This window comes from Odocoileus virginianus, chromosome 30, assembly GCF_023699985.2.
Source record: "Odocoileus virginianus isolate 20LAN1187 ecotype Illinois chromosome 30, Ovbor_1.2, whole genome shotgun sequence".
Classification (NCBI taxonomy): Eukaryota; Metazoa; Chordata; class Mammalia; order Artiodactyla; family Cervidae; genus Odocoileus; species Odocoileus virginianus.
The window spans coordinates 6,342,690-6,355,313 of NC_069703.1; the positions used below are offsets into that span (position 1 = coordinate 6,342,690).

General features: G+C 35.5%; 1 protein-coding gene across 5 annotated transcripts in view; it reads right to left on the reverse strand.

Moving 5' to 3' along the window:
• Nucleotides 1-12,624, reverse strand: part of SF3B1 (splicing factor 3b subunit 1) — a 58,810-nt gene that overhangs the window by 16,314 nt on the left and 29,872 nt on the right. For 2 of the 5 annotated variants that reach the window (XM_020901773.2, XM_070458496.1), the window contains exons 3-7: nt 7,400-7,566; nt 5,989-6,093; nt 5,520-5,634; nt 3,599-3,678; nt 2,376-2,546 (exon numbers count right to left, since the gene is read on the reverse strand). In XM_020901773.2, the coding sequence (XP_020757432.1) occupies nt 2,376-2,546; nt 3,599-3,678; nt 5,520-5,634; nt 5,989-6,093; nt 7,400-7,566 (638 nt within the window). Of the gene's footprint in view, nt 1-2,375; nt 2,547-3,598; nt 5,468-5,519; nt 5,635-5,988; nt 6,094-7,399; nt 7,567-12,624 lie in introns of those variants that run through there. The other 3 variants (XM_070458498.1, XM_070458497.1, XM_020901775.2) reach the window with 3 other exon arrangements.

Sequence of the window (12,624 nt, forward strand, 5' to 3'; positions counted from 1 at the left end):
TCTTCCTGCTCAATCAGGTAGGAAAAAATTCTTCCTACTATCCACTGTAATTCCTACAGACATGATTAGAATGGAATTGTGTTAAATGAGAAGCATGAAAGAAAATATGGTCTGAATCTGTAAAGTTTTTATAAAACAGACATCAACTCTTGGGTCGTCTTTTCTGTTAAAGAGATACAAGGTAAGTTTCTTTTTCTCAGTTTTAAAAATGTACACTGAATGCCAATCACAGAATTTAACTTACTAATAATATTTCTCTGCAGAATCAAGCCCTCTCATGTATCAGCAAGCAAATGGGAAGTCCTCAAGATCTACCTTAAACTAAATTGTTTGGAAATTATGTGTTAGGTTTAGAACTCAGTTCTGAGTTTGGGAAAACACTGCCATGGCCTGACACGCTTTTCCTCATTTGTAAATAAATCTGCAGTAGCCTATACTAGAGTGTACAGTGACTTAGACTAGGGTAGTGGGGACAGAGATCATGTAAAGTGGCTAGATCCTGAATATATTTAAAAGTGGGGCCAACAATTTATTTTGGATAGGATGTCAGATTAGAGAATAACAGGAATATATGATGACCCTGAAGGGTTTGGTTTGAGCCAACATACATGGGAGCAGGATGGAAAGAGTATAGGGAAAATCAATTTTATTTTAGAAATACTGATTTTGAGATGCCTATCATACACATCAAGGTAGATGTGTTGGGTCTGAGGAACAGAGAAGTAAGGATGGATTTATAAATTTAGAAGTTGTCTTACAAAGACAGTATGTAAAGACAGGAGCAAGATCCTAGGAGTTAATTTAGACTCAAAAAAGATCTGAGGCTTGAGCATTAGAGTATACTAAATTTAAGGAAGCTGAGGATGATACAGCAAACAAGACTAAAAAGTAGTAGCCACTAAGAGAAGTATTAGGAAAATCAAGAAAAACTGAAACCCAGAAGCTAGGGGGAAAAAAGGTATCAAAGAATGTCTACTGATACGCTGAGTAATCTGAAGATTGAGACCTGACTTGGATTTAGCAGTGAGGAAGTCACCTTGACAAAAAATCTGTTAGAGGGGGTGCAAGCGAAAGCAGTGTCAAGTATAGATAAATGACTCCCTCAAAGCATTTAGTAGTAACAAAAGAAAGAAATGGGATGGTAGCTGGGAAGGGGATATGAGGATCAAGAGATGATTTCTTGCAATTTTTTGGTTTTTTTAAAAGATAATGATCAGGAAAATGTGTTTTTTGATGATAATAACCTAGAGTACAGAGAAAAAAAACTGATGTTATATCAGAGTCCTTGAGTAATAAGAGATGGGAAACGTACATAAACAGACGGGTTAAGCTGTATATAGTCAATTTGTACCAACAGTCCCTATTATAAGAGATGGAAAAGCAGAGTAGATGAGAACATATACAGGCATACCAATAGACTTCACAGTGGGAACATTTATACTTTTGTCTTTTTTAACTGTTCCTATTTGGGGTGAGAGAGAAATAGAAAGCAAAGTCTCAAACTAAGCAGCAGCAGCTCAGGAGGTACAGGCTTCACAGAACATGAGGAAGTCATTTGAAGGGAAGGGGAACAGAGCCACTGCTTGATGATCAGTGTTTGTCTGAAGTGACGAAAAAGTTTCGGAATATAAATCATGGTGGTTCTCATACAAATAAATCTTGGTGGTTCTTGTACAACATTTTAAGAGTAATCAATATCATTAAATTGTACACTTAAAAATGGTTAGAATGGCAAATTGTTATTTTACCACCAAAAAAAAAGTTTCTAGGAAATTAAACTGACAAAGAAAATGCAGTAGTAGTGTGTATCTGACAGCTGTGGTCCGACTTAAAATCATCCATCTAGAAAATGAAGAGGGCCGCTACGTTATACTTAACCTCCATATGTGACGTACTTCCATATCTGCATTTAATATTTCAAAACAAACATCCTTTTACCCCAAGTTTTAAACAGAACTGTTTCCCCCCGAAGTCATGCTGAAGCCCTTATCCTCGCTATAACTGTACTTGGAGACTGAACCTTGAGTGAGGTAATTAGGTTAAATGAGGTCACAAGGTTGGGCCCTAACCTGACAGGACTGGCGTCGCTTCAGGCAGAGCACAGACACCAGAGCTCCCTCGCTCTTTCCACGTGTGCAAAGGCCACATGAGGACACAGCAAGAAGGCAGACTCGGCAAGTCAGGAGGAGAGCTCTCATGAGGCACTAACCCTACTGGCACCTTGATCTTCAAGCCTCCAGAACTGTGAGAAAATAAATGCCTCTTGTTTAAGCTACCCAGTCTGAGGTTATCTTATTAAGTCAACCAAAGCAGATCAATATATTCCATGAGAAGTAAGTTAAAAATAGTAACAATAAAAGATAAAAGAAAATTACCTCTGCTTGATCCCAACTTGATAGCTTTTTTGGAGTGGCACCAGGAGTCTGATCAGCTGTTTGATCCCAACGTCGTTTCCGTTTCGAGGGAGGCTGGGATGCTGCTGCTCCATTGACGACTTTTAGTTCTCCAGCCTTAGCTTTTTCTGCTAGCTGTTGCCTAATTTCTCTCTGAAAAATACACAAACAAACAGTGAGCATCTTTAAAACACTTTCAATATATTTTCATACCATTAGTAGAATTATTTCTACACAACACCATTTTATTCTTCACTCATTCTCCTTTCTATGCTGCTGGTATTTCCATTCCTTATTTTCCCTTTATTTCCTGTATTTTCAAGCTTTATACACTGTCTTTCTACATAATAGATGAGCAAATATGGAACGTATTGCATAGACAGCCACTGCTTTATATATAGCTAATGAAGTATAATCTTCAGTCAATGGCAGCAAACCAAAATGTTTCCAGTGAAAAATACTTCAAAAAAAAGAAAAATACTTCAAGTAAAACTCATAAAAATAGCAATAAAGACTATGTAATGAGTTGGGAAAGTGATAAATTTTCAAAATTTTATTGTAATTATAACTACAACTACGTATTATATATAATATAGTCACAACAAATATACATTTAATTTACCCTATGATTTTAAAGTGGAGTTCTATAATCCCACTAGATGTATGGAGTTCCATAACTCCCAAGTCTAATATATATTCATAATAAAGTTATGAAGACTAAGTATTAAAACAGAGCAATCTCTGCAGGCCAGCAGGAACTCGTCAGAATATTCAAACTGAATTTTCACACATATTCAAATTGAATTTTGTGGAAGAGTAAGAGGCTTTTCAAAAAATGATTTCACTATTTGACTTTTCCCTTACACAGTGACTTCAGGGACACACCATTAATAGCCCCCACAGATACGTCCACTATAAAATATATATGTATACACACATATATACAATATGCATGCATGTGTGTGTATACATATGGCCAAGGGGCCAGGCACTAGAAAAGGACAGTACAAAGTTATGAAAAGTTCAATTTGGGAGGTGGTAGAATTCTGGATAAGGTTCTTTCTCAGCTTTTTATTAACAGTAACAGAAATAATAAAGTAAGCAGTATTTGCGCAGCAAATAAAAAAGGAAATATAAAAGTCTCTCAATCTCAGCTTCCTTTACACTCTTCCAACACCACGAAAATAAAAAGCAGGTTTACAGACCTCTTCTTTAGTTAAATGCTGTTCTCGCATTACATCCATGTAAGTCCTAGCATTCATTTTGGGATCAGGGGTCTTCCCTCCTGCAGAAAAGAACAGCAACAGGACAAGAGTACAATAAATAAAAGATAATTAGGTTCAATGGATTTATCTGCCCTGCTCTAATATTACATTATTCCATAATCATTTAATTTATTTTTTGATGAAAAACTTTAATAATTATACATCTTACTTTTTATTGAGTTTGCTGATCAATTTAACCTGTTTGAACACAAACATATCTACAGCAGTTTAAAACAAAGATTTTAATGCATATAAAAACAAAATGACAGCACAGTTTAGTGTCTTCAGAAGTGATGGGTTCCTGGGTTGCTAATCCGGAATACGTACACTTTCGTGCCTTTGTCTCCATCAGCAGTTCTGACTTCAAGCAGCAGAATAGAAGCCTAGAAAATTATCTCTTTACCATTAGTAACACTTTGGAAAGATATTTATATTCAAAACATTACCTGTTGCAAGCTGTTAAAATCCTGACTACAAGTAACTATGACTAGATAAGTTCTTCATACAATGTTCTAAAACAGTTACAGTTTAGAAAATCTGACTTTTAAAAAATATACCTCTAATCTTATTCTGATGTCGTTACTAAAAAGGGCTTCATGGGCTTTCCATGTTTTGTTGACCCAGAAACATATTTTTATCTTCTTAGAAAGTATAAATAACAACTGGAAACATATTACTTGAAATATATTACTTCTACCAGTTATTATGATGCATATAGAAAAAAAGTGGTGTACAAAGAGATGTGTTAGTCTCTTGGTTAAAGTTTCAGTATTTGCTTTTCAAACTTCGAAATATCTTAAAGAAGCCCAAACAAAACAATACAAGATTCACAGAGGCACACGATGTTTTAGAAATGTGATAAGTAGCTATACAAGTAGTATAGCATCATAATTTAGGAAAATATAATAAAATTCTAAGACATTTCCTATGCTGAAGATCATGCCCAATTGATAGTGTCATTCTTTCTGACACTAGCTCTGATAAGACTTCCTTTGGAATACTTTTTCACCATAATCTAGAGAGGATGTGTTGAACTGCACCCTTAAGAATGCAGACAGGACTGGCATATAGCAGTACTGCTGTAGGAAAGAAATTAAGGACAGTTAGTATGGGCCTGTGAATTCTGACATACATGTTTAAATCAATTACAATTATGCAAGTAAAAAAAGAATATCCCTACTAATTCATGCAGGCTGAAAAGTCTAATTTATAAACCTGCAGCAGAATCTAATTTTAAGAAACAGGCACCTAATTTTGATTTTGAAACTCACTCACCTGAGGAAAGCATCCATCAGGCTCACTATGCCCCTTGTGCTGACCTGCACACTAAAATCAGCAAAACAGACTCCAACTATTAAAAATATCAAAGTCTTTGTATACATACTTCTGTTTTAACTTTAAGTTTGCTTAGAGCAAAGTAGGTGCATTTATTAAACTATATTGAGAGCAATATGGGGGGAGCTTTAATGTGGAAACAGTTTCTCAAAAGTAACAATCCTAAAAATCTAGATTTGGGATGAAAACTTTCAATAATTTGAAAGTATCTTGGGCAGAAAAACACATTTGTTCAAAGTAAAGAAAGCGTACCCAAAACAAAAGTAAAAGAAAAACCTTTAACCCTTTGCGTTTCTATGGCATTGGCTCATTAGTTTCTTGTCCTTCTACCTGGAAAGAAAACTGGCATTATAAAGATGAAGAATATGGCATCTGTGACTTCAACCAAATCTACACAAATCTATAGTAAGGGGGATTTTAAAAAAGAAAAGCAAATTCATAAGCATGCCAAAAAAAATCAAAGGGCTAAAGACAACTTAACACAAATAAATTTCTGAATACTTATAGAAAAGTGGGAAAGAATTACCATCTGCAAAAGGATCAAGACGCTCAGGGGAAATTATCATGGTCCTCCTGTGCTTTTTGTATTCATCTTCCCGATCTGCAATCTTCGGAGGTCGGTGCTCAGCAAATGGATCATACTGAAAAGAGGTATGTCTCACTTAATATTCACTTATTAAATAACCAAACAGAAAATCACAAACAAAAGTCAGAACATTATAAAACATAAAAATGTTTAATAAATGCCTACTAATATTCTTTATCATTACTTACATTAATGCTACTGTGAGAAAGTAAGGTATATGAGAAGTTTCCATAGTTCAATCCCCTTCATGAAATGATCACCTTTATAACATAACTATTTCTAATTTTCTCAAAATCAACTCTCCTCAAAACATTAATTGACTCCTAAAATAAATGAGTTTCCCAGGGAGTTGAGACATTCAGTTTTCTTTAACCGAATAAACTCTGGTTTAATTTTTTTTTTAAGTTACCTGTTCTGTTGACTGTGGTATATCGTTAAGCAATGCCACAGGGGCATGATACCCTGGCTTCTTCTGACCAAGCAAACTTGTAGATGATGAGTAGTCATCGTCATCCTGCAATGGAATGCCCCCAAAAAACCAAACAGAAATGTCAGAACTTAGAAACTACAAAGTACATAGAGATTCAATATGAAATCAAAATACAGTATGATGAAACTTGTTAACACTTGGGTTTTCTGTTCAACTCAAAAAACTACTTAAAAATTAAATTTATTTTTCTATGCTCTTAAAAAGATTAAATAAACACTGCTTTCTGTGGAAGTCTATTAAAATAAGTTATATATGGACTAGAAAAATGTGAGCATTTCATTTTTCTCAGTGGGCATGATTAAATTTGTTTTTCAGATTTGGAAACTACAAACAGCTTCTTTAGAATTCTCCAGTTTCCTGGTCTAATTCTTCTTTAAAAAACATGGTTTAACCACAGAAAAAAGTAAAATATAATTAATTTTAAATGTATTTCCCTAATAGTATTACTATGTTTAGACAGAATAATGTTATATTATTATTTTACTAATGTAGGAAGTGCCACAACAGGCAGATCTCAAGAAGATCTTAACACATCATTGATTTTATTTAGAACTGAAAAAGCAATTTCCTGCTCAGCTTCTTGAACACAGAACCATTACTGCCTCTTATGATTAAGGTATGATATGCAAAGAGGCCTGACTGGCTTCTACAAATTTTGCTTTGGCACTTTAAAATTTTTCTTTAAAAAAAGTGCTAACTATTAAAATATGGCTTGAATTTCATAAAAACAAGTTTCACAATCTATATACATAGGTTACTGAATCACACAAAAATGACAAGCTACTTCACCAAATTTGGATATTTGGGATGGTTTGACAAGATATAAGCTCTGTGGAATATATGAAAACACTTTAAGAGATGTGTTTCAAGATGAGAGGTAGTCATCCTTCAGAGTAACTAAAACAGGCTCAAAAAAGCCCATTAATGTCAGTACCAAGAAACAGTTCATTCATATTAAGATACCAAGGGAGGAAAAAAACAGTACCAAGCAAAAATCAGAGGTCACAAGCCATTTACAATGAAATCACTTCTTACAGGGCTCCTCCAGATAGAGCTCAGTAGGTAACAATAACTCAGTAGGTTACTTTGTTAATGATTTCCAGGTGCTTTGCTGAATAAACTAGTTTTAAAATAAGAGTCAGAACTGAGCATTTCCAGAAGTCTCAGAAGAGAAAGACACCTTCAACAGTTTATCCTCCCAAAGAAATTATTTCTCAATCTCCAAAATGTCTTCCAAGATTAAACCAGATGACTCAAACAGAAGACTCCTTTATATTTCTTGCTCTCCAACAAAAAAATGCTTGGACTCTTTGTACACTATGAAACCTACATCTTCAAGTTCAGTTGCAGCAATTGATGTCACGTATCCAGCAAACCTGCTGTCACTTCCACCGTAAATTTCCTGGTCATAATAACCCGTAGAATCAAGGCCCACTCCTTGAGCTTCATCAAGAGCTGCCTTCTTGCCTTGAATTTCCCGGATCTGTGCTTCAATATCTGTAAGGAAATAAATACATATTTTCTTAATCTCATTTTTCAAACAGCACTCAACATATTTCTCTACTGGGTATTATCAAAATAACCATAAAAAGTATTGATTTTTAACAAATTTAAAATATCTCCACCTCAACAGAAGGTACTTATGCACACAAAAGAAATCCTATTTCATCAACTACGATTTACTCTTACCTTAAAAACAGCTTGCCAAAGTTTATTAAACTACCGTGATATTCTAACCTTTCCCAACTGAAAAAAATCCTGGTGATGTTGATTAGGGAGCTAGAACAACACTTAAGATTATATAAACACTACCAGAGAGGTAAAAACAGTACTGTAGAGAGTGGGTCCCAAACCCAAATGTACAACAAATCGTCTATGGGTTCTGATTTTGTTAGAATGCAGAAGGCCTAGATCAGACTCAAGTTTCTGCATTCCTAACAAGTTCCGAGGTAAAAACCTAAACATCTTCAATAGTAAAATAACAAAGAATAAAATCTAAATTCTTAAGCATGTAATACAGAGTCCTACAGTTTGGCTGCAACCACCATCACATTAGATTTATAATTTAAGAGTCCGAGCTTTAGAATAAAAATGTATGCCTTAAAGGCTCTTTACCTACTAATTAATACACTGATCTATGTGTCTCAGTCTCCTACAACAGAGAGTTTCATTTTAAGGATTAAATGACATAATGAGCATGAAACACTTAAGCATTCAATGAGTCCCACAAGCACTGTGTCTATCCATAGGTCTGATATTCAGAAGTTGCACATATGGTGAATGAAGTATTAACTCTTAACTGCTTTGCTAATTTTACTTCTTCATCATCTTATAATCTAACTTCTTATCTCAATCAATTATCTAAATCATGATGTCCCAATCATTCTAGTAACATCCTTCACATCCTAGTAACATGTTCTCTTGTTTCCTGATCGTATCAAGAACCACACACTGCATATAGTCATGTCTCTTCAGTCTCCTTTAAATACAGACTAGTCTTCCAACCTTTTTTGAAAGTCTTTCCTGACACCAAATAACTTTAAATTACAAACTAATGTTTCATTTTAATAATCTGAATAATATATAGTGTAAAGAAAAAAAGCATTTCCATGGCCAGCAATCTGTGATCTCACAAATAGGCATTTCTTGCTAGCTCATTACCTTCAACTGAACTAGTCCTTTGATACTAGGCACTATTGAAACACTCGTTTATTAGTTTGCAAGCATCAAAAGGAAAAAATTCAAGTGGTACAAATAAATGCCTGACCCCCACCCCCAGCTAAGGGAGAAAACCCTAAGTCTTCAAGATGTGTGTGGTTTAAAGTAGAAAATGTAGGGATTTCTCTGGGGGTCTGGTGGCTAAGTCTCTGTGCTCCCAAAGCAGGGGGCCCAGGTTAGCTCCCTGGCCAGGGAACTAGATCCCACATACTGCAACTAAGACCCAGTGCAGCCAAATAATTATTTAAAAAAAAATAAAAAATAAAGTAGAAAATGTAATAACATTATCTAGTCCAAGGCACAGCGTGCGGGAGCAAGTCTCAGAAACTCAAAATAATGCAATAGAATTAATACTGAAATTAGCAGCCCGTTTGTAAACGAATCTCTTATAGTGTATCAGAGCACTACCACCCCCACTCATTTTTCCTGCATTTCTCCCCTCCAAACTGTTACAGTAGCCCAGGCAGCCAAGGGCCTCCATCACAATTAACCACAAACAGAAATATCATCATCTGAGTTGACTGATTCATTTTACTATTCTCTCTACTGTTGTTTATATATTTATATATATAAGCTTTAACCCATATTAGCTCCCCCCACAACACTTTTTCTCCTGGTATGATACAAAGAAATCTCTCAGAGATTAGTAAGACTGGCTCAAGGGTGAGTGGAGATCTAGTCTCATTTTTTCCTTTTTGAACATTCCCGTTTTAGAAATGTTTATGGTTTAAAGAAAAAACAACTACTAGGTACATGTATCATTTTTGAAAGTAAATAATTTTTTTTTTAAAAGAACCACAAATACTACTGTCATCAGGACTCAGGCAATAAACACAAATGGGTTAATCACGCCAGCCAAATATTCTGCAATCTCCTCTCCACAGCCATCAGTGCAGTCTACTAATCAAAATCACCTGAGGAATCTGTTACAAGAACAGACTCCTAGGCCTCAAATACACTAAATCAGAACCTCCAGTGTATGAACCCAGGCTTCCACATTATCAGGAAACTCAAACCTAGCCCAACACTTCTCCATTTGCAGCCCCATCCCAGTCTCACCAAAATCACCAATTTTGTATTTACCTCTCGGTGATATACAAATAAAAAACCAGAAAGGGGCACTGTTTCATAGAAACTGCATCACACTATCCTATCATTGTGCAGCGTGCTCAGTCCCCAACTTACATCACAGACAGCTTTATTTCCCCTCTACAGAATTTCTCCATTGTAAGGTTTCACCAACTATGATCCCTTTATTTGGATAATATATTTATTCAGAAACTGTCATCTACTGAATTTTACCTACTGATTTTATGTCTTTACTGTTTAGCAACCGTTTTCTTATTGTGGAACAATTATAGCAAAATATTAAGAATTGGTAAAGCTGGGCAATGGGTTACACTGTGTTCAGTATTTTTTTCCTACACTTTCCTATATTACATTTCATAAAAGAAACGTGATCTGTAGAAGTCTCTGAAAGTAATTTTTCAAAGTTTTCTCTCCAGCAAAGGTTCATAAAATTCCACAGCTTTCAAATTTTACATTCTACATCTCTGGGAAAGACGAAAGAGTTGTCTTTAACTCTTTTGTCAGTTACCTAACACTACATTACAGCTACCAGGCACAAGTATTCCTGTACTTTCTTAAATATGAACTGACTAAAAATAAGCAAATAGATAATTTCAGACAGCAAATGATTAACACGTTAAGACTTGTTAGCAAATATGAAGAAAACCAAGGTGGAACATACCCAAAAGAATAAACAGAGGTCTAAGATATTAAAAAAAGGACGTGAGGAGGCAAAGAAGGAAATGTTTATGTTCATCTAGCTCTAGTTCAATTATGACCAAAATGAACAAATCCTCTATTACTACCTAATCCCTTTCCAATCTAGAATCTCTATAATTTAAGACATTCAGATGTGAAAATAAAGAAAAATGGATACTGTATGCTAGAGTTGGACAAGATTGGGACCTCCTAATGGTCACAAATGTGACTGCCAAGAGCTAGCATTCTTAAGCCACCAAAACGTGTAGGTATGCCAGTCTTCATGTTGTGTGTATCAATAGTGTATGCCTTTTTATTACCAAGCTGTATTCCACAGTACCAGGGTGTTTATCCACTCTCTATTTGAGTGGCATTCAAGCTGTTTGCAGCGTGCAGAGATACAAACAAATGCTGTAAACATTAGTGTACAGGTTTTTGTGTGAACACAGATTTTAATACCCCCAGAGTAAATACCTGTGAGTAGGATTGCTGGGTCTTATAACAAATACATGTTTCATTTTATCAGAAACTTTTGGAGCCCTTTTTGTGGGTTTACTTGAGAAAGTTTAAGAACAGAGGAGAAATGAATTATTCCGTATAACAGAAGAATTTTGTCCAATACAATACGGGAGAGAAATTAAGGGAACAAGTAAAATGAAGAAAAGCTGGAATACATGAAGAAAAAAAACAAAATAAACGAAAAGCTGGAATACATGAAATTATAAAATCCCAGGTTTATGGCATTAAAGGGTAACAGGAGGTATAACATCTTATATGGATTTCTAAATTATCTGCGTAAGTGCCTCACTTCCGTTCTCTACCTAACCATACCCCCATCTTCAGTAAAATCTATCAAGGGGGATGGAGGCTTCTATGATAGCACTCCTGGTTATTAATGCTGAAACTTTAAAACAGATAAAAGCAGAATCAACTACACTCCAATAAAAACTTTTAAGAAATGAATAAAGAAGCAGGAATTCCCTATCTTGATGGTAGATTTAGAATCCTAAAATTAAAATGATGCATGGTTCTTCAAATCCCCAGAGCTGGCATATTCTGGAAGTGGTTAAAAAACAAACAAACAAAGACCTAAGGAAAAAAAGTCAAAGTATTAGTTAAGTATTAGACTGCAAGAGCCTCACTAAAGGATGATTCGAGAGGATAATCTGTCAAGAACAGGGTTTTTCTTAAGTTGGTATTTCCATTTTAAGGTATGTCTATCAGTAGGAGTAAAAAAAAAAAAAAAATTCCAGTAGCAATAAAGCTTATTAGAAAATTTTGAGAGTATATTCATTGCCATTATGGCGCTAGTGGTAAAGAATTTGCCTGCCAATGGAGGAGACACAAGGGTTCGATCAGGGTTTGATTCCTGGGTCAGGAAGATCCCCTGGACAAGGGCATGGCAACCCACTCCAGTATTCTTGCCTGGAGAATCCCATGGGTAGAGGAGCCTAGCGGGCTGCAGTCTGCAGGGTCAAAGAGAGTCTAACCAGACTACAGTGACTTAGCAAAGTGAGAGTGGGAGGGGCACGTAAATTTCCAAGTCCTTTGTTAGACTTCCTTGCCTTGGCTAGTCTAACCAAAACCCGGAGTATTATTTCAGAACTGTACTTTTTCCAAAAGCCATTAATTTTCTTGAGCTTCCCTTGCTTTGTGGGCCTCCTGACACCTTGACTGTCACAGCAGTGGTGGGAGTGTCTAACAGGTAGTTGTGTTTTTATTGCCATTTTCTCCTTTCCCTCCAGACTGTGGGAAACCCTACAGGACAAAGGTAGTGCAACCAATTAATCGCAAGAAAAAATAAAAAGACATGAAAGAGGGAACGTACAGATTTAAAATTACAATATATGAAGTTTATTTGGAACTTAATTCAAATGAATTGTAAAAAAATGTTTATAAGGCAAGCTGCAAAATCAAACACTGATGGATATTTTATTAATCTTAGGTTCAATAACAGATTTTTTTTTTTTGGGCTGTGCCATGCAGCATGCAGGATCTCTGTTCCTCAACCAAGGATTGAACCTAGGCCACCACACTGGAATTGCTGAATTCTAACCACCAGACCACCAG